Genomic DNA, 25,237 nt, shown 5'->3' on the forward strand with positions numbered 1-25,237 from the left:
CCAAAGCGGAGACTCATCAACTAAATAAATAGTGGTCCATTTGATTCACGATTAGAATGGCTCGTTACACCGCAGCAGCATTGTCTATAGTGCTAGATAACTGAGGCACCTTGTCTTTTTCTCTACAGACAGATCCTACCATGGTGCTCGGTACCAAGAGAGCCATGATGAAGATTCTTGTGTCATGGTCCTTTCTCAAGGAAGGGGAATGAGATGTATGCTTCATCCCATGTCTGATCCTCCCACACTTACCACAAGCACCACAGCAGCTGTCTTTTTTTTTTTTTTTTTTTTTACACCTATGTCCTTAACACATTTCTTACTCCCTCTATGCCATAAGGGACTTGGAAAAGGGAAGTTATTCACATCAGCATCTACGGCGCCTGGCACAGAGTAGGACTTCGTCACTTATTTTTCACTTGACTTAAATGAATGGATTTGGGGAGGTGACATGAACCAAAACAGCTGGCAGCAGATGGCAAGAAAAATAATCATACAAGCTGGTTCTTACTCCAGAGGTCTTTATGCTTTCCAGAAAGCCCCCCCCCACACACACACACAGAGCCAACAATTAAGACAAGCATGCCCCTTCTGGTCTTCGGAGCCCCCGTCTCTTTCACCAAGCTGCACACCAACCTCACAGCCATCTGTGCCCCCTCAACCCCCCACGCAGCTTCCCTCTGCTCCCCAGAGCTCCTCACCCTTCCCCTGGGGGTGGGGCCCACACCCCGCGAGGCCTGTCTTGACCCTACCTTTAGATCAGACACGTCTCTGTAGCACTGCTCGGAGCGGGTGTGGTCTGACAGCTGCACATTCCAGAAGCAGGGCAGCTGATACACCAGGAAGGGGTTCTGCTTGATGACGGCATTGAAAATATCCTGGGGGATAAGAGCCGAAGCGGGGTCAAGGCAGGCAGTGGGTTCGGCTTATGGTTCTGGCTCCCAAGGCAGCACGTCCCCTGTGGGAGGGCGCCCTGGGCATCCTGCCTGGGCACAGGACAGTTTGCACCCAGGGCGTTTCTCTTGCCTGTTATCTCCAGAAACCAAGCGATGATGTTTGGATGGAGGTAGGGATGCCGCAGGCTGACTGGCCGCCTGTGGTCCTGCGGTCCCACAGAGCATCAGGCAGGGAGCTCACGTGGGGGTGGACAAGGGAGCATCTTTCCTACGCTCCCTGGCATATAATAAATGAAGTCTCTTTTCCTCCCCCACCTACTGTCCTATCCAGGAGCCCAGAGTTATCCACTTGAGCCTCCCAGGGAGGACACTATGTGGTGACAAGTGGCCCAACTCACCCAGGGGCTGAGACAAATTATAGATCCTCCCTTCCAGCAGCTTTTTCCTGGGGCATTGGGTGGGCTTGTGATGGATGCTGCTTAGACTCCTACAGGCCACAAGGCCAGAGTAGGCAGCCCCCCTTTCAAGGCCAACTCTCCCTTGTCTCTGGACCAATCCCCTGTTTTGGGCTCCTCTCCAAGCTCTCTCAGGGGCCACACTTATTAACCAGCATGGATGGTGGCACCAGGAGGTGTGTTATGTGACTTTGCTATAGGACTTGGCTGACCTGACTATCCTCACTGGACACAGTCACACAATTGCTAGCTCTGGGGGACACACTCAAGTCTTGGTGACCTGACTTACAATATGAGGATAATGGATGATGTCCTCTCAGGCTTAAGAGAGCACCCAAGTATTTTTTTTTTCTTTAACTCATTCATTATACAGTATCTCATTGTTGAGAAAAGGAAATCAGTTTCTGGCTATCTGAGAAATCCCAAAGAGCAATGCTTAAAAAATAGAAAAGTTACCCTGCACAGTATCTGGTTTCCTCTGTATTAGAAAACTGCGTAGTTACTTGAGGATTCAGGCAACTGAACCTTGAACAGAAGCACGGAGATGAGCGCCATGGATTTGGGGAGGTGACATGACAAAATGCAGAGGAATCATCTCTGCATTCCCAAGACGGCCACCAACACCCCAGCAAGGTCAAAATCTATAGTGACCTGGTGATCCAAGGTCAAAGACTGCAGGCTCCTGTCTTTCTTGGTCAAAATGAGAAATGGTTTTGTTATGAATATCTGTTGATATGGACGGAGTTCAAGGATCTTTTCAGGTTGCCTGGATAAAAGGGAGGTTTCTAGAGCCAGGAAGTTTGTTCTTCCCACTTAAATGTACTTCCCTCAAGTTCAGGGTCACCAGGACAGGATCTCAGCCTGACAGGTTAGACTTATTTGCCATGGAGGCATGAAAACTTGACTAGGAAACACGTGGTGGTGCACTGGGGCCAGGGGGCAGGGGCCTGTCATGGCTCTGATGAAGACAGTGACCTCCTCTACGCACAGTGGACTGACAGCGAGTTATAATCCTGCCTCAAAAAACCATGAGCTCCCTGAGACCAAGGGCTGCATCCTCAATCATCTGTCCTCCCTCTCCTGAGCATGGCCCTGGTATCTACTGTGCTCAGGGTACTATGCTAAATGAACAAACAAATGAACCAAAGGAAGAACTAGTGAGGGGAGCAGGGCCAAGGCAGCTCTTTCCCTCGGAGTCACATAACAGGTGGCAAAATAACCCAGAGACAGCTGCTCTAAGGTCTCCATGAGCAACAAACAGCACGTGGGCTGCGGCAAGTTTGCATCTGGACTGTGTTAAAAGGCCTGGTTGAGCCCAGGTCCCCCAGAACTCCATTGGAGGTGGTGGAACTTTTGAGGGGTGGGGCCAAGGGGGGACGTCTTTAGGCCCCTGAGGATGTGCCCTTGAAGGAAACTGTGGGACCTGGGTCTCTTCCTCTTCTCTTTTTTATCTTGGTCAGGAGGTGAGTGACTTTCTCTGCTCCTCCTCGTGCTCCTGCTGTGACATGCTGCCATGCAACAGGCCCAAGGCAACGTGGCCAAGAGATCAAGGACTGACACCTCAGAAACTCAGAGCCAAGACAGACCTTTCCTGTTTATAAGCCGATCGTTGCAGGTATTTGTTATGGTGACAACACGCTGTATGCTGACGTACCCAAAGGCACTCAGAATAACAGCCCTTCTAACCTGGCCACTCACCTGGTCAGCCAAGGATGTAGACAGCATGCCCATGAGCTCCCTCTCTGCCGTCAGTCTCCACATCTGCTCCCATTTCATCTTCCGCAGCTTGTCCAGAAGCAGCAGAATCACCCCTGGGCAATGGCATAGGATAGGAGAGTAAGGTAACAGTAAGACAGAGAGACAGACATACCTGCTCTCGGGGACAGTGTGTGGCAGAGAGAAGAGGCCTAACTACTGCTACGGATAAGTGAGCTTTTTCCCTCCAAAAGCTCACCCAGTGAGGCTTCACCATCCGGGGTACATTTTTGGGGACAAACATACCAGTGTTCAACCCGGGCTCTGCCAGGTGCTTGCTCTGAGAATAAATCATCCCTCTGAGGCATTCTCATTGCATGAGGAAGCACTAAGACCCCCAGGGCTGCAGCGAGAACCAGTGGGGTGGGTGACTGTGCCTAGCCCCTTCTAGAGCTGGACTGTGGTGATGGCCGCACCACAATAGGCCGTGGACTTCACGTCACTGAACTGTAACATAAATGTAGTTAAAATGGCAAACTTATGCACGCTTTATCCCCAACAGTGACAGTGAAGATCCCAGCTTGCTCTTGACAAGCAGTACCTTTATACAAGTGCTCGATTCCCCCTGCCTTTTTCCCTGGAGGTAGGACACTCTTAGTCAGTATGGCTGATACCTGTGGCCTAGGTACGACTTATCTTTACAGACAGAAACAGCTCCTCTGTGACTTTATTTGTCTTTGCAAATCTGCTTAACAATTATTGACAAGTGTGGGGCTGGCCTCAGTGTTCCCAATGGCCAGAGGGTCTTCTCCGGCTCATGCAGAGCCAGCATGTGTTTCAACTTCAGGTGAAGGCCATGCTGATGTTGGGTCTTTAAGATGAGCTCTAAAGTCTTTGGCCTCACAAGAAACTAGTAATAGTTTCCCACCTTCCCACCTTCTTAGGGTTTTTGTGGGGAGGGATCTGGGTGAATTGGGAATGGTACAGGGAGGGAAATTTCCACTGTTTATCCTTTGGTATTTTTAAGAATGCTTGCACTACTAAATATACTGCTCAGGCCAATTAATTAATTCTACAATTAATTAAAATCTAATTGGGAAGCACATCTTGGCTTAGGCGAGTGGCTTAGAAACAGCTGTCTACCAACAGGTTCAGTCCAAATGTGCAGAGAAAGCCCAGAGCTGAGAACACGAACAGCCAAGAGAGTGTCCCTGCAGGCCACTGCAGTCGGTGTGGCGGATGGAATGGTTACACCCAGGGGCTCCCCAATCAATCCTCTTCAGGATGCTTAGCTCAGCAGAACAGCCACTGGAGCAAACTCCAGGAAGTTGAAAAATGAACTCAGTCGATACCTGGTACATACATTTCTAAGGCTGTAGGAAGACTGATTTCCCCAAGTCAGACATAAATGGTGACTCTAAGACTTTTTACTTAATCAAGTGGCACATATTTGGAGAAAAAGTATATTCACCATTGAGTGAAGGGTGTTTGGTTGACAGAGTTGTACTAAAACACATGTATGGTGATGGGAAGAATTCGCAAGTCAGAAGGCCAATTTTATCTATCTCCTTTGGGCTTCGTTAGGGCTTCTGCATATACTACTTCCTTAAAACCCCCAAGCTCTTTACAAGGTATTATTCATCATCCTTAGTATATTAGTGGGAAGGCTGAGGGGCTGACTCAGACACTTGTCCAACTCACAGTTTAAAAGTCACTAGATCAGACTCATTCAGATCTGCCTGACTTTAAGGCCAGTGCAGCGCCTACCAGTCTACACCCCGCAGAGCCAAGGAAGGCTGATTCTCAGTTCCTACATGTGCCAAATGAGGAGAGTGCTGCTTGCCCTACACTACTCAGAGAACTGGCATGCCCTTTGTGGTAGGCTGGTAGCCTTTACCCAACAACTCTACTGGAGAAAACCAAAACCACCTCATTAGAAGCACATGCCAATTACCATTGTGTAAACACCCCCAGTTAGGGTCATTTCAAGAGAGTTGTGTGATGTCATTGAACATGGAGCTGGGAAGGAATGCAAGACAACTGGCCCTCCTGAGCCATATGAGCAAGGTCCAGCACACCACTGAAACTGATCCCCAAATATGGACATATTTTTAGAAACAGTAAAATTTGCCACAGATGTATTATTTGATTGCTTCTTCGGTGAAAAAGGAAAGACATTTACAAGTTAAAGAGAACATTGTGATGTAAGTCACTGGTGATTGATGCAAAAAATAGACTCTAGTCAAATGTGTGAAAGAGAATTTCATTATATCTTGTTGCAAAAATTAATTCTAATTAGGTTGGATCAAGGCTCCACAAATAGAAAAAATGGAGGAGGGGATTTTAGAAGATCTAGATGAACATTTTAAAGCCTCCAGAGTGATCCACGGTAGATCTGCCTGTCTCTGGAGGCCGAGTTGAGAACTGATACTTTTAAATGGTGCTAAGACTTGTTGAGCCTAAGTGGCAGATGTGACCCAGCACTGTTTGCTAGACTACTGGAAAAGGGGTGGGGTCAAGAACAGAGGACATCTCAGGGCACAAAATCAGGCTGAAGCTGGAGCTGGGGGCTGCGGTTGCCTCTGATAAAGAATGTCCAGAGAACTAAATGGAGAAACAAAAGTCTGTTATCCCAGTGACCGAGACTTTAATTATGTGGTTTTAACTTACTTTTAAAATGATAAGTTATTTCAAACTAAGAGAAACTGATGTAAAAAACGCACAGAAACTAATGTAAAAAATACCCACTACTCAGAGATCTTCCAACTTATCCTACCTTCTCTCCTCCACAGAGGCAACCAGATTCCCGTGGTGGTTGTGCTTCATGTCAATGCCTGGTTTTATATTTTTATTCTCTATGTATATGACTACAACCAATATACATTGGTTTTGGTGTTCTGTATCACCTAATTCCCATTTTGACTTGCCTTTCCACCCACTGTTATCTCTTTAAGATTTAATCATGTTGGGTTGTGTATCACTGTGTATATATATATATTTAAGATAGAAGACAGAGCAATATTTTTTTAAAGAGAGAGAGAGAGAGAAAGAGAGAATTTTTAATATTTATTTATTTATTTATTTTAGTTTTCGGCGGACACAACATTTTTTTTTTAATGTGGTGCTGAGGATCGAACCCATGATGCACGCATGCCAGGCGAGCGCGCTACCCCTTGAGCCACATCCCCAGCCCCAGTATCACTGTATATTTACCTGTGTTAACTATAGGGAAAAAAATAAAGGAAAAATTACTGGTATTAAAAAAAAAAGATTTAACCATGTCAATATTTCAAATATGCAATTACTTCATTCATTTCATAAACATATCACAATTTTTTTTGAGTATTCCCCTCCTGAACTATATTTGGTTATGGCCTATGTTTTTGCTGTTATAAACAATGCTGCAGCGGGGCGTGGTGGTACACGCCTGTAATCCCAGCAGCTTGGTAGGCTGAATCAGGAGGATCGCGACTTCAAAGCCAGTCTCAGCAATCATGAGACACTAGGCAAGTCAATGAGACCCTGTCTCTAAATAAAATGCAAAATAGGGCTGGGGATGTGTCTCAGTGGTCGAGTGCCCCTGAGTTTAATCCTCAGTACCCCCCCAAAAACCCCAAACCACCCCCATCAAAAAATGCTGCTGAAATGAGCATCCTGATCCTAATTCATGGCTCCTTGGGCAAAGGCATGAGGATTTTAGCCAGGAAATGCCTCCAAAGTTGTACAAGAACTGTAGTGTTGATGGGTGCGACTTGTTCTGAAATGTCTCCAACTACTCCATCTTCCTTCTCTCTACTAGTCATGTCTTCACTGAAACTCACGGAATCCACACTTAAAATGGGTTTTACCTTTCTTCTCTCATTCATTCAAGTTATTTATTGAGCGTCTACTCTGTGCCGACCAATGGAGGCTGACTTGCACTTGGTTTTCTTCCCGTTGTTTCCCAGTCTCATGGGGTACCTTTAAGATCTTAGTCAACATATATTTACCGGAGGGGCAACATTTGCCAGGCTTTTTCTGACTCCTACTCCACTAGGATTCCACGTGATCACTGCATTCACTGAGGATGAGTGCTGCTTATTAATGGGACTTGGGGTGGAGGCGCTCACTGGGCCTGGCTGGGATCTGGTCAGGAATCTGGGGAGGGAGGTGGGGAGTCTGGGGAAGCAATGTGGACCAAGGAATGGAGGGAGGAGACAGGGTGGCAAGACTGGATTATGCATGACCCAGAGAGTGCGCTGGTTAATATGGGATGCTATGGGGCAACTGCTAGAAGGTGAGCAGGGAATGGGTTGGAAAGTCTTCCATTTATGCATAGGTGCTTTCCAACCATCTCCATGCAATTTCCAAGATTAAAATGATGTTCTAATAACCCATGGGTGGCTTATGGGCAGAAGGGCTGATCCAGGGGCTCCAGCTGCCCTGGCCCCAATCAAGTGCCCCAAAGCTCAGGGAATGTCACCCGTGTTTGGCACACTGATTGGGAAATTCTGCTGAGGATACCTGGGAGCTAAAGAAGGGTTCTGAGCAAGGGAATGGCCGAGACTAAATTTGTTTTAGAAAAGCCAACCTAAATGCTTTATCAAGTCATTCCATAAGATCAAAAAGCCTCTGGTATCTCAGACTGGTTTAAAGAAGCCCTGACCCTTGGCTAGGGCAGCCCCATCTGAGTTTTGCCACAAGTTAATTCTTTTCCTTTCCATCAGATCATTCCTTCCAGCAGAACTGGTACAATGGCACATGGGAATAGCAGCTTCCAGGCCTGCTAGTGCGCTGTCCTTGACCTTACAAGCCCACCACTGGGGCCCTGTCTGGCCTTTAATACAGGCCTTGAATTCAGAACTTATTTTTTCTGTAGTTCATTCAAGGAATTTTTTCCCTGTTTTATTCACTGAGTTAACTGGGAACTGAGTGGAACACAATCCTTGTTTTTAGGGAACAAAGCCTAACAGGGAAGAGGATGGTAACTAACAAGAGGCAAGATGCACCTTCCTGACCAATGGCAGGGGGTGGAACTGCTGTGGTCGTGGGGGGACAAGGAGCAAGGTTGCAGTCAAGGGGAAGCATCAAGGAAAAGCTTCCTGAAATAAAGGTTGCCTAAACCATCACCTTCATGATGCAGAGGACTATCTAGGTGAGAGACAACAAGAGTGAAGGTCAAGCCAGCCAGGCTTCTCCCTGCAGGGCAGGGGATTCACTGGGATGGGCTTCTGAATGACGATCAGATAGCAGATTTCCCCACCACACTCGAGCAGCAGAACTAAAAAGGTAATGGTCCATTTCCACCTCTTCTCCCAAAAAAGATGATTAAAAAGAGGATACCTAAAGTTGTGTAGCACAGGGAAAAACATTTGTGTTTGCGCATGAATCTATAATTAGCTACAGGTTAGTCATAAAATAAATATCCTCTTGTCCTCACACTAATGCAACAGAAAGAATCTTGGGGACACGGGTGCTGTTGGAGCCACCCTGGAAAGGGAGGCTGAATGCAGAGAAATAACCACAGTGAATAGGAAAAATGAGTCCTGATGTTACTCACTGCAGAAGTGACTCCTGGAAAGGCCACTACGATTCTGAGCCTTGGTTCCTTATTTGTAATATGGGACAATCCCACATTTTTGGAGGATTAATTGTATCTTCAAAAGTTCAGGGGATATAGCTCAGTTGGTATACAGTGCTTGCCTTGCATGCACAAGGCCCTGGGTTCAATCCCCAGCACCACAAAAAAGTATACAGTAGGAACAGGATCCATTAATGCTGAATTGAGAACTAGTAATTGATCATTAATATCCTGACCTAGTAATTCATGAAGGAGCCTGAATTTACAGATCATTCGAAAAATCTTCAATGTCCCGTTGTGTGTGTGCGCAATGTACTGGACACTTGAAATACCAGCAACATTTTTACATATTTCCGGGCCCCTCAGTCTTCTGATTATAGTCTGTTTATGGTGTCACCACCAGTGTTATTAGGACATCCCCTGGGGTTCCTGCAAATGGCAGCTAAGAGACACAACCACAGGGAAGGAAAAAAAAATAATAACAAAGGCAAGAAAATCCACCACATGGAAAATTATGTGCATAAATTGTGTTCTTAAGCAGCTTAGGAGTTTGCTTAGAATGTGAAATCTAATCACACTGATAGAAGCTTAGGAGAGAATCTGCCCGTTTCTTCAAAGGTTAGGAGTATGCAAATAGGTGGTAAGAAGGCCAGAAAAACAGTCCTCTCAAGAGAAAAAGAACTCCAAATAACCAAAAAGAGCTGAAAAACAATATTTCTAAGATGAACACAACCCCAGCTATTTATTGACCTCACTTGTAGGGTGCTGGGGAGATATCGTAACTAATGACCAGAAAGGGCTTTTGAAATATAAAGTGGTACATAAAAGCTTAATAAACAACAGTTACAGAAACTATGCATTTCCTCATTAAGGTGCCTAATTCTCACTCACTGGAACTTGCATAATTCCCACTTGAATTAATATAAATTATGTGCATGCAGGCAAAGCGGGGACAAGCTTTTTAAGTGCACACTGGTTAAAATAATGAAAAGGGTTGCACCTTCAATTGGACCTTTTCAGGCTGAAACGACACAGATCTGGTTTTGAAATGCATGCCCTAAGTCGGATGTTGACACTGCTTTTCTGCTCTCAGGAATAACGTGGTGGCAAAATGCTTGACTTTGGCCTTTGTCTGGCATTTGCTGCTGTGTAGTCTGCCCATTTCCATGTTTGCCTTTGGGTCTAGGAGTAGGGAGCTGGCCCTTTGCCCTGGAGCGTTCTGCACAGAGACATAGTGCCTTAGATTTGACAGGGCCTCTCAGAGGAGCAGGTCAGGGGGTTCCAGGCCTCAGGGCTTCACCTACAGTTGCTGTGCAGGAGCATAGACCCAACACGAAATGAATGAAAAAAATAAATTCAAAATCAAAGGCTTCTCCCGTGAACAGCTGGTCCATTGGTACACTGTTTCATCTGGGCATTGGAGGGCAATTTTCCCCCCCTAAACTGATAGCTCTATAGCAGACAACACAAGGAGGCATCTGCAGAGAGACAAGAGACAAGCGTGCTTTTAAAAATTTCTTTGTATGAGGCAGACATTGATTTTTACCAGTGCAATTGCAAAACGGAGACGAAAAGTGGTGACAATGATGATGATACCTATCATCCTTCAAGCAACTGCTGTCTACTGGAGCAAGTAGTTTGCTTACAAGACCTCTGATTCTTGCAACAAATTTGCAAGGGAGGCTGGGAACACAGGTGCATGCCTATAATCCCAGTGGCTCTGGAGGCTGAAGCAGAAGGATTATAAATTCAAAGCCAGCCTCAGCAATTTAGCTGAGACCCTGTCTCAAAATTAAAAAAAAAAAAAAAAAAAAAAGAAAGAACTGGGGATGTGGCTCAGAGATTAAGTGAGCCTGGGTACCAAAAAAAGAAAAAAGAAAGAAAAAAAAGAAAAATAAATGAAGGGTGATGGAATTATCCCCATTTCACAAATGAAAATGTGGATGTGTAACTGATGTGATTCTGCAATCTTTGTAATGTTTTGAATAACCAATAAAAAAAAAGAAATTAAAAATGGGGTCCTAATTAGAATAACATATCTATGCTTGTATACTTTTATGAAAATGAAAAAGAAATTAAGCCTCCTATCGCATAAGTGCCAAAGTAAATCTCATTTTCTAACTGTGGTCTTTCAGTGATGCTGTGTGTGTGTGTGTTTGTGTGTGTGTGTGTGTGTGTGTGTGTGTGTGTGCATGTAAGTGTGTCTGTGAATGTGCTCACACTAAGTGTGATCAGACACAGTTAATCAAAGCAGCAGTTTCTAGAGGACCTGAAAGTATATGTCAGAGATCACAGATCACAGCCAGCTTGCCCCTAGAAACCTGGGAGGAAGCCACACATTGCATCAAGAAGGTCAGGGCAGGGAGGGCTTCCCTGAGGACAGTCCCCCAGCACAGGGCTGCATCTCCCCTAAGTGACTGGGTAACTGGTTGGAGCCCAGGACTGTTTCATCAGGAGAGGTTTCAGAGCTGACTCAGGCCACCCTTCCCTCCTGCGTGTTGGGGGATTCTGTCTTTCTGCACCTGAGCCCACTCGGGCACTTCTCGGCATGTGCAGACTCCTCCTGCAAAAAGGGGAAGACCCTGGTTAAGAGATCTGTGGCTACTTCCTCTTCATCCCTCCTTCCCTTTCTTTATTTGCAGCCCGCTTTCAGGCTTTAGCCAAGCTGAAGAATAAGGCGAGACCTGGCTGAGCCAATTCAGGCCACGTGCTTCCTTCATCCTGGTGGAGAAGCTGAGGTCCAAAGTGGCCATGTGACTCTTGCAGCCTGGGTGCCCAGCAGGCTTCCAATTCCACCTTTTATTACTCAACTCAGTGTTTCCCACAGTGACATTGCACAGGATGCTAGCAGATGTTGAGGAAGAATGGCTAAAGAAGGGAAATAAGTCTAGGAGTCCGTTACAAGAAGTAGAGTTAAAGAGGATTCCATAAAACATGGTGCAGAGAGAATTTCGAAGGTGGTTTTTCACCAGCTCTGGCCGCTGCAGGAATCTCATAGATGCTGGCCCCCTTCACTTTGGGTCCCCATGGCTTCTGTCTGCATTTTCTCAGCTCTACCTGTATTGCACGGGCTGCCAGCCAAACAGAAGATTTGTTCCTTGGTCCCCCAGCGGTTCCTGTGGCTTCTCTCACTGGTCTGGAGCAGAGAAAGCTTAAGTGGGCACTGAGCGACGGCTCTATAGGAAGCTCCTGGGAGCAGGAGGCTCTTATCCCAGAAATGTTTATGAAAACGACCCTCAAAATCACCACTTGCTCCCTCTGCTTTGAAGCCCTGGAGTTCTCTTTTCATGCATGACCCAATAAGAAGGCAAGTTTATTAAAAACGACTTAATTTAAAATCCCCTGCTGATTTTACCTGGGACTCACTTTTGATCAAATAAATTAAAAGGTTCTATGGTCTACAATTGCTTTTTAACTTTTTCCTTCCTAAAAGCTCTTTTACCAGAGTAAGAGAGAGAGAAAATGGGATCCTTCCACCAGAAACATTCTGCTGATGTTGCTGGGTTTTATCAAAGTGTGGATGAGACACAGTAGAAAGGCTATAGAAGGTTAGTAGTCATTCATTTATTCACTCATTGGATAAATATTTATTGAGCAGTTTGTACGTGCTAGGTACTCGGGATAGAGAGAAAATACAATGGCCCCCTGCTCCTGAGAGTTTAAAAGTACTATGGATGCTCAAATAGAGAGAAGTATATTTTAGGCAGAGGAAGTGGTTGGAACTCAGGTCACGGGCAAAGTCCTTTAAGAGAACAACAGTTCATACTTTATCTCATTGACAACGCTTGGCCAAGACTGTTAACAGGGCTGAGAACTTGGGGTTTGGTGGCTGGCTAATACCTTTTAACCAAGATTTGCAAAATATTTCTTCTTCTTTTTCTTTTTTGCTTTTATCAGCAAACATTATAATGATGAACACAATACATTTAGAAAAGTACAGAAATCATAGTATACAGTGTGATGAATTGTCACTGAGTGAACTCACTACGTAACTAAAACCTAGACCAGAATCAAAATATCTCTGGCAGCACAGAATCTCCTTGCACTATCTTATCCCCACAGCGAAGCCCGTAGTTCAGATCTATTCATTTCTGAACTTCCTATCAATCGAGTCATACAATACACACCCTTTTGGTGACTGGAATTTTGATCCAATATGTTGGTGAAATCTGCCCGTAACACAGCCTGCAGTTACAGTTTGTTCATGTTAATGCTGCCTAATAATATATAATGTCATGATATCTTATTCCATTGATCTTGCTTGTGGGCATTTAGGTTCCTTGCAGTTTGGGAAGCTGTTACAAAACATTCTGAATGCATCTTTGTTGTCATAGTGATAGGTGGCAGGTAGACATGAGTGGTGGGGACACAGAAATTAAGAGGTTAACTCGACAGACGGAGCCTACAAGCCAACTCTCAAAATGATTTTAAAGAAACAACTTACATAAATTCATCCTAGACCTATTCTGACTTAAGGTACTTATTCACAGGGCTGAGGAGTGTTTGCCCAAGACTGCTCCTTTGATAAGGAAAAAAAAAAAAAAAAGACTGCCCTGACAGAGGCTGGAGAGCTCAGTGGGCTCAGGGTCCACAAAATCAAGTTCCGGTAAAATTGGCCAGCGCGAGTCAGGATGACCAAAGTTCTCTTTAGGTCTTGACATGTTATTTAAACTTACTATAATTACGAATTTTGGCCTATGTGGGTTTTCCTTGGACACTCATGAGTTAGTCTTACACAATAGGGATTTAGAAACCTGATACCATCCAATTGTCAATCAAGAGTTAGGAGGTGATGCTTAGGTGAGATCCTCTAAAAACTACCCCTTAAACCCAATAAAAACCCAGCTCACAAAGAAGTGAATTGTTGCGTTCCTCTCTGAGGATCCAATCTCTCCCTTGAGTGTGCCATTTCCCTACCTCCTTCTTTGTCCTCTAATAAATGTTGCTGTACTTTCACTCTGCCTCATGTCTTGCTTAAAATCATCTCTTGCAAAGACACAAGAGTGAACACAAAGCAACCACTAGTAACCATAGGTATACTGGATGTGCACCTAGGAGTGCACTTTCTGGGTCAGTGGGTTTGCACATGTTTAGCTTAAGTAGACATCACAAAGTAGTTTTTGCTATTTCTACTCCTATCAGTTGTGTACACAAGGTAATATGGTTCTCTGTTCCCACTGATAACTGGCATTCTCTGGCTTTCTGCATTTTAGACCTTCTGGCAAAGGTTTAAACTTGGCACAGTGGTGTCGTATTGCATTATGGATTTTAGTTTGCATTTTTAATGACGAATAAAACTCAGCATCTTTTCACATGCAAATTGCCCATTTGGATATCCTCTTTTGGGAAATGCCTGTTCAAGTCTTTTGCTCATTTTTCTATTGGGTTGTTTGCCTTTTTCTTAATGGTTCGTAGGAGTTCTTCATTTGTTTCTCTCGTTTTTTTAATTTTTATTTTTATTAATCTAGGTGGTTTTTAAAGCTGATTGGAGACAAGTGGTCTCTGGCTCTATATGTCTAACGATGCACCAGTAGAGACCCATTCTCAAAGCTGGCTGGACTCCCCTGCATAGGAGGTGATTGCTGACCACTTTATCAGTCTTTTGGAAACCATGGAGTATTAAGCTAAACTGCTCATCAAAGAAGGTTATCAGCTCAATAAACCCATCCCATCCCCATTTCCCTGAGTAAAATGAAGCTCAGAAAGGTGATTGGCTCAAAGTAAAACAATTTAACACAAAATAAAGAAGGCCAAAGACTTATTTCCCAGAGGTCCTCTACCCTTCTTTCTGTGGTATCTCTCCTTCTTCTACAAGTCTTCACGTCCCTCTGTCAACACATAACACATGGCAACAGATTTGGTCAACTCTTCAGACCTGAGAAGATTCTACCAAAAAAAAAAAAAAAAAAAACCCTCTTAACTAGAGAGTGGTTTTTAAAAAAAGTCATGAAAAAAGCACTTTCATGGGTTGAACTGTGGCCATCAAAACAATATGTTCAAGTCCTAACCCCAGCACCTGTAAAAGTGATCTTCAGTTGGAAATGGGGTCTTTGCAGATGTAATCAATGCAGGATGAGGTTGTACTGCGTTAAGCTGAACCCTAACCCAATGGCTGATGTCCTTATGAGAAGAGAGACTGACACAGAGGGAAGATGGCCACAGGAACCCAGAGGAAGACGTAGGAGTTGATACTGCAAGTCAGGACCCAGCCTGCGTCCCAGAGCTGGAAGAAGAAAAGGGGCTGTGACTAGAGGCTTCAGAGAAAGCATGGCCTGGCTAACACCTGACTTGCATTTTTAGCCTGCGTAATCAGAAAGATTAAGTTTCTATTTTTTTTAAAGCTACCTAGTTTGTGACACATGTCTACTATTCCTTCTGAAATGCTTATGACCATAAGTGTTTTAGATTTTGGAATTTTTTTTTTTTATCTTTTGGAATATTTGCACATAGATAATGAGATGATTCGGGGATAAGACCTCAGTCTAACATAGTCTTTCCCTGTATTCCTCACATGTCTTCTGTGCACAGCCCAAGGGTCATACAGAGCGTCTGAAGTGCACCTGTGTTTTTATTGCATTCTGTCTGCTGAGGTCAGGTGTGGCATCTTCCACTGGGGCATCATGCTGATGCTCAAAGTTTCAGATTTTGAAGCATTCACAACTTCAGACCTTGGGTGAGGGACGCCCAACCTGTACCTTGGTATGGCAGTTCCAGGGAATTAACTTAAGCATCAGCACCCAAAAACCTTTTGCCTTGCTCCAGAGAAACATACAAGAATAACTTAATTCTTAAGGACGCTAAGCTGTGGACTTTGGTCGTCTTCTTACTGTCATCTTTCAGATTTGAACAGATTTTTGGGTGATCGTTAATTCTTAGAAGCTGAGTAATGATGCCCATTTTAGATGACCAAAACCCAGGGCATAAATCACACTCGCTACTCCATGGGTCTTGTTTTCCTCCACCCAGAAGATTCACCAGGAGATCAAGTTTCTTACAGGACCCAATCTGAGACAAGATGGTTCTCCAGCCAAAAGTAGGAGATACAGACATTGAAGAAAGACATCCTGAATGTGCTCAGGCCACTACGGGCAAGGTAGTTATTAGGACTTGCTTGTCTGCCTCTTTCAGGAAGGTGTTTCTGGAGCTATAGGGAACCATATATAGAGTACCAAGACATTGATCTTATCATCTCTCTTGAATAAAATGGAGTAGAAAACGATGCTCAGAAAAGCTGGAGGCAGATACAAAAGCCCAGGATGGCACAGCAGAGCCCAGAGGCACGGCATAGTGAATGTCTGATGCTCCCCAAGCCTTACACCAGCTATTGAAAAATGACTACAACTCTCTGAATGGAAGTCAGATCTGCTGACCTGCTTGTTGGCATGGAGATTTTAATTTTTTTTACACATAATGAGCCTGCCTCTCCCTACCAGTCTGGTAGATGCTTCACTGCACAAGATAATGTCTCATTTGCCTACCAACAGGGGTGAGGGAGCTTGGGTGGCTGAACAGTTCTGACCAGTTGAACATGTGCTGGCGTCTGATGCAGCGACGGATGAATGAATGGGCTGCCCAAAGGGCACAGAGCTCTCTGCCGTTCCGAACTCGAGCAAAGTGAGCAGGACTGGAAGGGCACCATTGCACATGCTTTTATTATGCACTTGTTCCCAGGCTCAAAGAAAACCAGCTTGATGTTCTCGCTGCAAGAACATCAAGTGAGGTATGTGAAGCTCACAGCCCACTTCTTGGCATCGACGCTCATGAGGGAGAAGGAACGCACACTTCTTGCATGCCTCCTACGTGCCAGGGACTCCTAAGTAGTATACTGCAGATTCTCCATGAATCCACTGGCGGGTCCGTCCTGCTGCTCCCTGGGCCCTGCAGACTCACCCCCATGCAGTGAATCATCTGGGATCCCTGCGGCTCCTGCTTGTTGGAAGCACTGGCAACAGACTTGAGGTGGGAAGGAAAGAGAGGGCACTTCCCTTCACAGGACTGTTTCCAAGAGCACAGTGTCTCCCCCACTGCAGCCTCTGCAGGGTGGCCTTCCTCCAGGACACGTCCCCACTGGGTTATGGCAGCGTTGCCTCTTCCTCCTGCTTCTTGGAGACTGAATCGTGTCCCCTCGAATTCTTACGTGGAATTCCTTACCCCCACCCACCTCAGAACATGACTATATGTGGAGACAGGATCTTTAAAGGGTGATTAAGTCAAAATGGGGTGGGATTTATTTATTTTAGGGTAGGCTGAGATCCAATCCGACTGGCAAGAGGAGATCAGGACACAGAGACCACGGGGGGCACATGGAGAGACGGCTGCCTACAGGCCAAGGAGGAATCCCCTGCCACTCCTCCCTCTTGGGCTTCCAGAAGTATGAGAATCACAGTCTGTTGTTTAAATTACCTACTCTGTGGTAGTTGGCTATTCCTTCATAAGAAAGTAACCCAGATTTCTTAGCCTGTCCTGGTTACAGTTCTCTGCTTCTTCCATCGAGACCTATAATCCTGCCCCTCCACCCCTACAACAGTCCTTTCACTGAAATAGCTTGAGCCATCTGATTAGATCTATTCTTCACAGGATCCTGTTACCCGTATGTGATTTCTGTTAATCCTATGAGGTTTTTACAACACAAAATCGGGATGTTTTAGTTTACTTAATAAGGAAAATGAAGCTCCAAGATATCATATAGCTGTGAGTGGCACAGTTGGGTCTTCCTGACTCCAGTGACACTCTGTGCTGACTTTGGTAGACCTGTAGTGTGCTGAATGAAGAGCCACACCACAGAGCCAGAGGCCCATGGACTGGGGAGGATGCCGGAATCACCAGGGCAAGCTCTGCATCTTCTAGAGGAGCAAAGGGAGACTCAGAGGTGTGCCATCAGGGCCCAAGGTCAGGAATCCAACATGGTGGGAGAATTAGAATATGGATGCGAGGTCTTCAACCTGCCCTCAGTCCCTTTTGTTGTGCCCCTGATGATTAGTCTCAGTTTAACAGGGAGCTGTGGTTATTACCTGGGGTAGGTTTTTAAACCCAAACTAGGTTCTTTCTGTGGGCATGGAATTCACCACTTACCACCCACTCAGAAGCTGGATGATAACACTTACTGATGATACTGATAACTAACAACAAAGGCAGCAGCACACCAGGTCTCAGGCATGGCACCTGGCATGCCCATGAATTGCTCCCTACACAAAACATCCCCAAAAGGCTGAATAAGTAACTAATGAGCTAAGAAGTGAGGACCCAGATTCAAACCCAGTTTCCTCTGCTCCAAGGCCCCTGCATTTCCCAATACTGGTGTCCACAAAGGAAGCAGGACATAACTAGGACAGGACTGCAGCTGCAAACAAACCAATGTAACCCAGTCTGTCTTTTTCAGAGCTGTAGCTATTGTAGATGCCTTGTATCACCAAAGAATGAGCTCCAGTGTGTCTCATTGTACCCACAGCTTCCAACACAGCATATGGCACACAGTAGGTCTTCCTGATACCAGTGTTAATGACCTGCATTGCTGCTGAACAGGAGTGAACCTCAAAAAAACTGAGACCAGCTTTTATTTTTTTTCTGAATCTCCACAATCTCAGTCCTACAGCAGAGGAGGGGCTGGAAAACACGCCTTCATTAAGGCAAATCCTGTCATCCTGTGTGTTAATAAGCGGACCTGTGAGGGAACACTTGAATGGAAGCAGCAGGCAGTAGCATCTCCTCATGTCTTGATTCAACCATGGGTCTACAGAAGGCTTTGTATTTGGGCCAGTGCTGGCACATGGTGTTGTAAAAACCCAGAGGCCTGAGACCCAGATTAAGTCTAGATCCAGTATCTCTTTTCCACATTGGGACACATAAACTAATTTCTGCAAACTTTTCTTTCCTAGTTTGCAAAATAGGTATGAGGATATCATGTTTTATTGTTCTCATTCACTAGTGTCTTTCGAGAGTTTCCTATGTACTGGAACCTACTAGAAAATAGAGACCCTCACCCTGGTGGAGCTTGTAAGCTACCAGAAGAGGAAAGTAAGCTAAACATATAGCACAAAAGATAATAAAAATACAGCAGGGCAGAGAGGAAAGGATAGCCAGGGTGTGTTGAGAGCTAAGTGGGTGGTCAGCACAGGCTTCTCTGAAGTGGGGATATCTGAGCCAAGACCTGCAGGATGCGAGGTAGTGCACCATGCCGATGCTCAGGGGCAAAGGCCCTGAGCCAGCTGATAACACTGGAGAAGGCAAGGAGCGTCTGCCCCCACAGCTGCTGTGAGGTTAATCATGATGATAATTCAGCTGAGAAACCACATTCCCAACAAGTTTTCAACAAATGCTAGAGTTGGGACTGTTAGTACTGGCTCCTACCCACTGGGAGGGAACTCTGGTAGCCACAGGGCCTTGGCAGCACTTTGAGGTCTGACCCATGCTAATGAATGGGCCTATCTGCTCTTCGCCAGCCTGCCGAGGGAAAACCCACGGGCCTATGGAAGAGGATTTTCTAGAAATTAGATTAGTGGGACATGCATTTAGTGTTGAACACAAAGAAGGGAGAATCAGAACTAGCTTTGTTGTGTTGCCAATCCCTTAAAAAGAGTGTGCAGAATTACCCTGGCTCCAGCTTTCAAAGTAGCAAATGCCCTTCTTCTGATGATAACTTTTCCAAAGTAAGGAAAGTGGCGGGGCCAAACTGCATTGTCCTCTTATGGACCTGTTTAATGCAGGGGAATCTTCTTTTCCAGAAAGAAATTTCTGCTTCTGTTACATGGGGGACTGAGAAGTGAGGGGAAGCCATACTGGAGCATGATCTGGGGACCGCTTAGTCTCTTTGGCCAGCACAGATGCTCCCCCAGGGATGGGCTCCTTGCTGGGTAGGGGGTAAGAGAATGAAGGACTTCTCCTCTCTCACATCAGCTGCCAAGGGCAGGTGGTCATTGTAAGCAGTGCTTCCTTTACCTTTTTCTCTCTTGCCCCTGGATCCCTTCAGAACCCATTATGCATCTCTTTAAAGCCAGAGTCCTGAGTTCCAACGGGGCTCAGCGTAGTTGCACGCTCTTCCAGGACTTGCGGTGCTCTTTCTCCCCATCCTCCACTCAGTATCCACTCGCTCTGCTCCTCCTTCCTCCTCTTCACCACCCACCACCCACCCGCCTCCTCTTCACTGAGATGCTGTTGCAACATTCATCTCACTGCTGGACGGTCTTCCGCCGTGTCCCCGTGAGATGTGGAATTGCCCAGGGCACAGATGGTGTCATTGCTGCACACCAGTGTCCATCAGGGACACGGCAGGCCCAACAGAGAATGTTTATGAATGAATGGACAAAGGAAGGCATGAGGTCTGAAATGAGCCAGAGGCCTGCCCAGCAGTATTTCAGAGCCCTCATTATCATCTGCAGAGTGACTAACTGTGGAAAGTGCTGGGATACACACAAATGAGACTGTCACAACCAAAGGTCCTCTCCCGTGCCAGCTGCCAAGGGCAGGTGGTCATCATAAGCAGTGCTCCCTCTACTGGGATAAAGTCCTCTCAGGACTCTGGAGGAAGTAGGTAGCTGGTTCTGGATAAATGGGGGTGAGGTAGGGGTCTCTCTAGCCTTCTGCCAGGACAAATGAGGCCATGCAGTCAAAATCTGATCTTCTGTTAAATGAGGACCCATCTTCCACCCAGGGGAAGGATGTCACAGGTGCTGCCTAGTAGGAAGTTCTCTCTGGTTGACCTCCTCGGCCCATTATCTGCCTTTTGGTCCAAGTAGAGAGCACTAGAAAGAGCTTGATTAGAGCCACACAGATCTGGATCTGTGCATTGTGGGGGAATAACACAGTCTTTATCTCCAAAGGCATGCTTCTTGCAGGGAATATTACACTCTGGGCAGAATATTAGTCCATTTTATTAAAAAAAAAACTTTCTCTAATCATACAAAGATTTTTGAGCACGTCTGTTGGTGAAAATCCCAGGAGGAGGAAATGGGAGGAGAGGGAGTGAGGAGAGGCCTCAGGTGGTGCTGGATGGCCCATTTTTCCCCAGGCTCCACATCCCAGAGTCCTCTGCACCATCACCTAAGAGTCAGAAGAAGCTGCAAGGGGCCAGGAAGAAGCATAGGGGAAGAAGCCACCATTTCTCTGAGAATACTCAACAGTTGAAACACAGAATTAGGAACATGTAGCTTGGAGTCTACAATCATATGAACACTTGGAGAGATGACCAGGAATGTTGGGGAGGGGCAAGGACTGTTAGTGTGCAAATCAATACACCTTGTCGATATGCAAGGAAAGGCTTCGTGAAGTCACTGCTGAATGAGGTCTCATAAATAAAATTTCACAGTATCTATTATTACTAGTTGATCAAGTACGAAAGAGTGTTGATATCTCAGCCAGGTGCTACCCTTACTACTGTGCACAGAACAAGATTCAGACTCTGTATCATCCTATCATGGCCCAGAAAGCCCTTGGTCTTTTAATGGTCTTTGATGTAATAGGCAAACATAACCACAGATTCGTAAAAGCTCCTGGTCTCCTGCTGTGTTCTTATCTTCTGGGTCTGTGCACAGCTGGCTTGAGGTCACTCTTCAGGTCTAGACCAAAATGCCACCTCCTCAGAGAGTTCTGTCCCTGTTACTGTCCATCATAGAATCCTGGAAGCAACAGCAACCTAAAGCCATTCCTTTCTCTATCTTTCCGCCCTTGCTGCCTTCACAGGTAGGGAGTGAAGATAGCAGCAGATCATATACATAAGGCACAACAGGCTGGAGTGACAGAAAGATCAATGTTCCAGTCTTGGCTTTGCTACTAAGAGTGAGCTAATGAATACAGTGTGCAGTCCTCCTGGCCAAGGACGTGGTGGGGATGACGGGAGGACAGCATGGAAAGCCCCAGCATTGGACTTGGTGCAGAGTGAATTAAAGCTCTGGAAGCTGCTGGTGCCATTACACAGTACTGTGCTCTTGATGTATGAGAATCTATCCCTCATCCCCTGCAAAGATGCATGGTCCCTGTTTACTAATCTGTGGTTATGTTCACCAATTATATCAAAGGCCATTAAAAATCAGTGTCAGCAATCAGTGTAAGGAATCATGTTGGCCCCCCACCTACAAAGATTAATCTTCTCAACGGGATGAACTGCCATTACACTTAGGTATTTCCTCTGCCTCATCAACCAATCACTATAAAATAAGTCCAAAGAATTGTGAAACCAGAAACAAGCTTGGAAACCAGGCTGAAGAAGTAGGTGCTCAAGAGAAAGAGGTGTGGGGTGCATTAGGAGGGACCTGGTGATTCATTTGCAACAGGTCTCCAGGCCTAAAGCAAGTGACTGGTGGCTCCTCATTCACTGTCAAGCTCACTCAGGCTGGCTTCATGACCACAGCTCTTCCCCACCGCACACTTGTCCAGCCGCTCCACATGGCTGGCTTATCCTCTGTCCACTCCCCACCTTCTTTTGAACAGTTCATGTGTTCCCTTTCCTATGTGCCCATTCCATAAAGCTGCCCTTAAATGCTGACGCTTGCTGCTAGACCAGATTTACATCTTGGAATTTTTCTCCTCTTTCTCTCCACCTCCAGACCATGCCAGGATCCCTGCTCTCAAATCGTCAAGACAGCTCCCAAAGAAGTTTGCATTCCAAAATATCCGTGTTCTGACTTGGATGTTCAAGCTGTCACTCAGTTTTTATGCCTTTCCCCTCTTTGGGGTTGCAGATGTCTCTGGCATGCATTAAGTTTCATTCAGTCTTGACATCAATCCTAGGCAATATTTTTCTGAATACTTGAATCTTTAGGTGACATGGGGACAGAAATTGGTGAGCTTGAGGTGATGTGAAGAGGTACAGAGGAACAGAACCTGGGGTCTCATTTTGATTGACTCTGCAGGCCAGGTATTTGGGAACCTTACCAATTATTAGAGAATGTGAGAACACATCTATAATTCAATGATATTAAATTTATTAAGTTTATTAAACCCCTTCCACACGCCAGCGCTGACCCCGCCCTCCTGTGAAGCGTGGAGTAGGAGAGAGCGAACTCTAATTAGATAGACATAATATCTCCATTCCCTCTCTCCTCAGCTTCGGTGCCACCTCTGCAGCTGTGAGCATGACGAGGGCTCCTATAAGCCTGTCCTTCTTTCAGTTCCTGGACAGGAGACTGTGTGTGTATAATTCAGGTGGGCGAAGGTAACTAAGGTTTGCTGAGTGTCCATCCCAGTTCTAGGCCAATGGGTTTTATGTTACATTTCCAACAGCTCCGTTGTTCCTTAGAGCAGCCTATCAGCACTGGGTTCTTATTCCCATTCATCAGCTGTGGAAAGACGAGTGGTGCAGACAGGATTCTAACCCCAGTCTGCTGTAGCCTTCTCTAGACCCGCTTTTTCTGCCTGCTGTAAACCATGGTGGGCAAGTTCTTTCTTAAAGGGCCAGAAAGTATATATTTTTGACTTTGGAAACCCTCAGGTCTCTGTAGTACCAACTTCTCAACTTCTGACTTTGCAACCCTCAGGTAGCCACAGACAAATGAAAATAAATGACATGACAGTGAGCCCACGGGGCTTTATTAATGGACACTGGGAAATTTGAATTTCATGAAACTTTCATGTGCCACAAAATAGATTTGCTTTTAAATTTTTTTTTTTTTTCTCAACTATCTAAAAGTGTAAAAACCATTCTTAGCTTCAGGACTTAAAAAACAGGAAACGGCCAGATTTGGCACATGTCAGATTCAGCTGTAAACAGTTAAATATTCATTAGGAAGATACTAAATAGACTCGGAAAAGATTAAAAAAACATAATAAATGTGTCTTCACTTTTATTGTCTGGCCACTCCCACTTGATGCTGGGCGTCTGGAAGACAAGGCCAGGTTCTCTGTGTCTTTTGCCTTTGTCACTGAGCCTGGGTACAGACGAACCTGCTTCCCTGGGCTGGCCATGACATCTGTGTTTAATGCGTGCGGGCCTGGTAAGCAAAACCTGCCTGGTGCAACAGCGATCAGGCTGAGAGATGGGCTATTTCTCTTGGATAATTACCTTAGCCGAGATTCCCCTTCACTGGGAGCAGTCCCACGGGGCTCTGCTAACCAATTCAGAAGCCTCGGCGCCATTCCAATTCAAATCCATCGGACCTGCTGCGGTGAAATGTCAAATATGTTCTAAAACGAGATGCAGCAATTGAGGGCTCAGGGGGACAAGGAGGGCTGTTTAAGCATAATGGTGGATGACAGGGAGCAGCTCACAACGAGACTGAAAGAGTAGGAGGCTGGTCTCCCCGTCTGTGATCCCTGGTGTTTTAAGCTGAGTTTTGTCAGCCATAAGGGAAAGTAAGAGATTATGGGTCGGGATCCAGGCAGCGGCAGGATTGGAGATAGGCCCCTAGTGTTGCCTCCTCTGGCCCCCTCTTCTGTGGGCCCACAGGCTTTCTGCAACATGTGCACTATAATGGTTTGTAACTGTCAGTAGGTCTTTCCTGAGAGCAGTCTGTGTGGCGTCTTTATGCCACCTAAGCATCCCCAGAACCTAGTGTGGTGTGTGACAGGATGCACAGCTGATACTCCACTCATCTTTGCTGAAGGAATGTAACCAAATGCAAGCAGCTAAGGAGCCCAAGAGTCCAGTGACCATTAACAAAACAGGGTGCAGGTAAAGAGTGGTGAAGGGAGACCCAGGTGTAGTGGTGCATGCCTGTTATCCTAGCGGCTTGGGAGGCTGAGGCAGGAGGATGGACAGTTCAAAGCCAGTCACTGAGGTGCAAAGAAACTCAGTGAAACCCTGTCTCTAGATAAAATACAAAAATAGGGCTGAGAATGTGGCTCAGTGGTTGGGTTTCCCTGAGTTTAATCCCCGGTATTCACTCCCCCCCCAAAAAAGGAGTGAAGGTAGAAATAATACAATCTCAGGAATGACATGAGGGTTGATAGGAACCATCAGCTTGGCATTTGGGGGTCTCAGCCCAGAAGTTCTGATTTGATTGGTGTGAGGTGAGTCTTGGATGCCAGGACTTTATAAAAATCTTTCCAGGTGATTCTAATATACAGCCATGAATTCCCAGCGCCATTTTGAGTGTCCTGGAAGTCATAATGTTAGTAGGAGTGTCCACAGCCATCTAACTCTGCTTACTGTGGAGGGGGCTGGACATATCCTCAGAACTAAGAAACTTTCCCAATCCCCATGGCCCAGGAGCCTGGAAGGCAGGCTTAAGCACTGGACTCTGTGTTTCCTGGCTCTGTTGGCTTGGGAAATTGATTAACCTTACTGAGCCTCCATCAGCTACTCTATAAAATGGGGATTACGTGAGCTAATGCACATGAAAGCACATGTCAAATCAAGAAGATTACTACCGTGAACTTGAGAAGCCCCAAAGAAATTAGATGTTTCTTCCCATCCTAAATATATCTTCAAGAAAATCATGCACAGAATGAAGGCCGGATGACCCTTGATGGAGGAGAGGTTCAGGATCATGAGCTTCCTTCCAGTCTTTCACTGCACACTGAGCCACACGGGGCTCTGGGTCATAGCTTCTGTAAGCTCTTGGGAGCTAATGACCCGAGTGACAGAGAAGCCCCAACCTTCCCAGGGCCAGCACAGCAAAGCAAAAAAATTTGCATGGGAGGCCACTCCTTGTGCTGGGCTGGGTTAGGTCAGCTCAGCCCAGTGAGCGCTCAAACACAGC

The 25,237-nt window shown here is 45.8% G+C and overlaps 1 protein-coding gene across 9 annotated transcripts in view; it reads right to left on the minus strand.

The window, feature by feature from the left end:
- Positions 1-25,237, minus strand: part of Large1 (LARGE xylosyl- and glucuronyltransferase 1) — a 492,360-nt gene that overhangs the window by 70,088 nt on the left and 397,035 nt on the right. For all 9 annotated transcript variants that reach the window (XM_076855085.2, XM_076855088.2, XM_076855087.2 and 6 more), the window contains 2 exons: positions 3,050-3,162; positions 753-878 (listed from right to left, as the gene is read on the minus strand). In XM_076855085.2, coding sequence (XP_076711200.2) covers positions 753-878; positions 3,050-3,162 — 239 coding nt within the window. The remainder of the gene's footprint in view (positions 1-752; positions 879-3,049; positions 3,163-25,237) is intronic.

This window comes from Callospermophilus lateralis, chromosome 4 (genome assembly GCF_048772815.1).
Source record: "Callospermophilus lateralis isolate mCalLat2 chromosome 4, mCalLat2.hap1, whole genome shotgun sequence".
In the NCBI taxonomy this organism is placed as follows: domain Eukaryota; kingdom Metazoa; phylum Chordata; class Mammalia; order Rodentia; family Sciuridae; genus Callospermophilus; species Callospermophilus lateralis.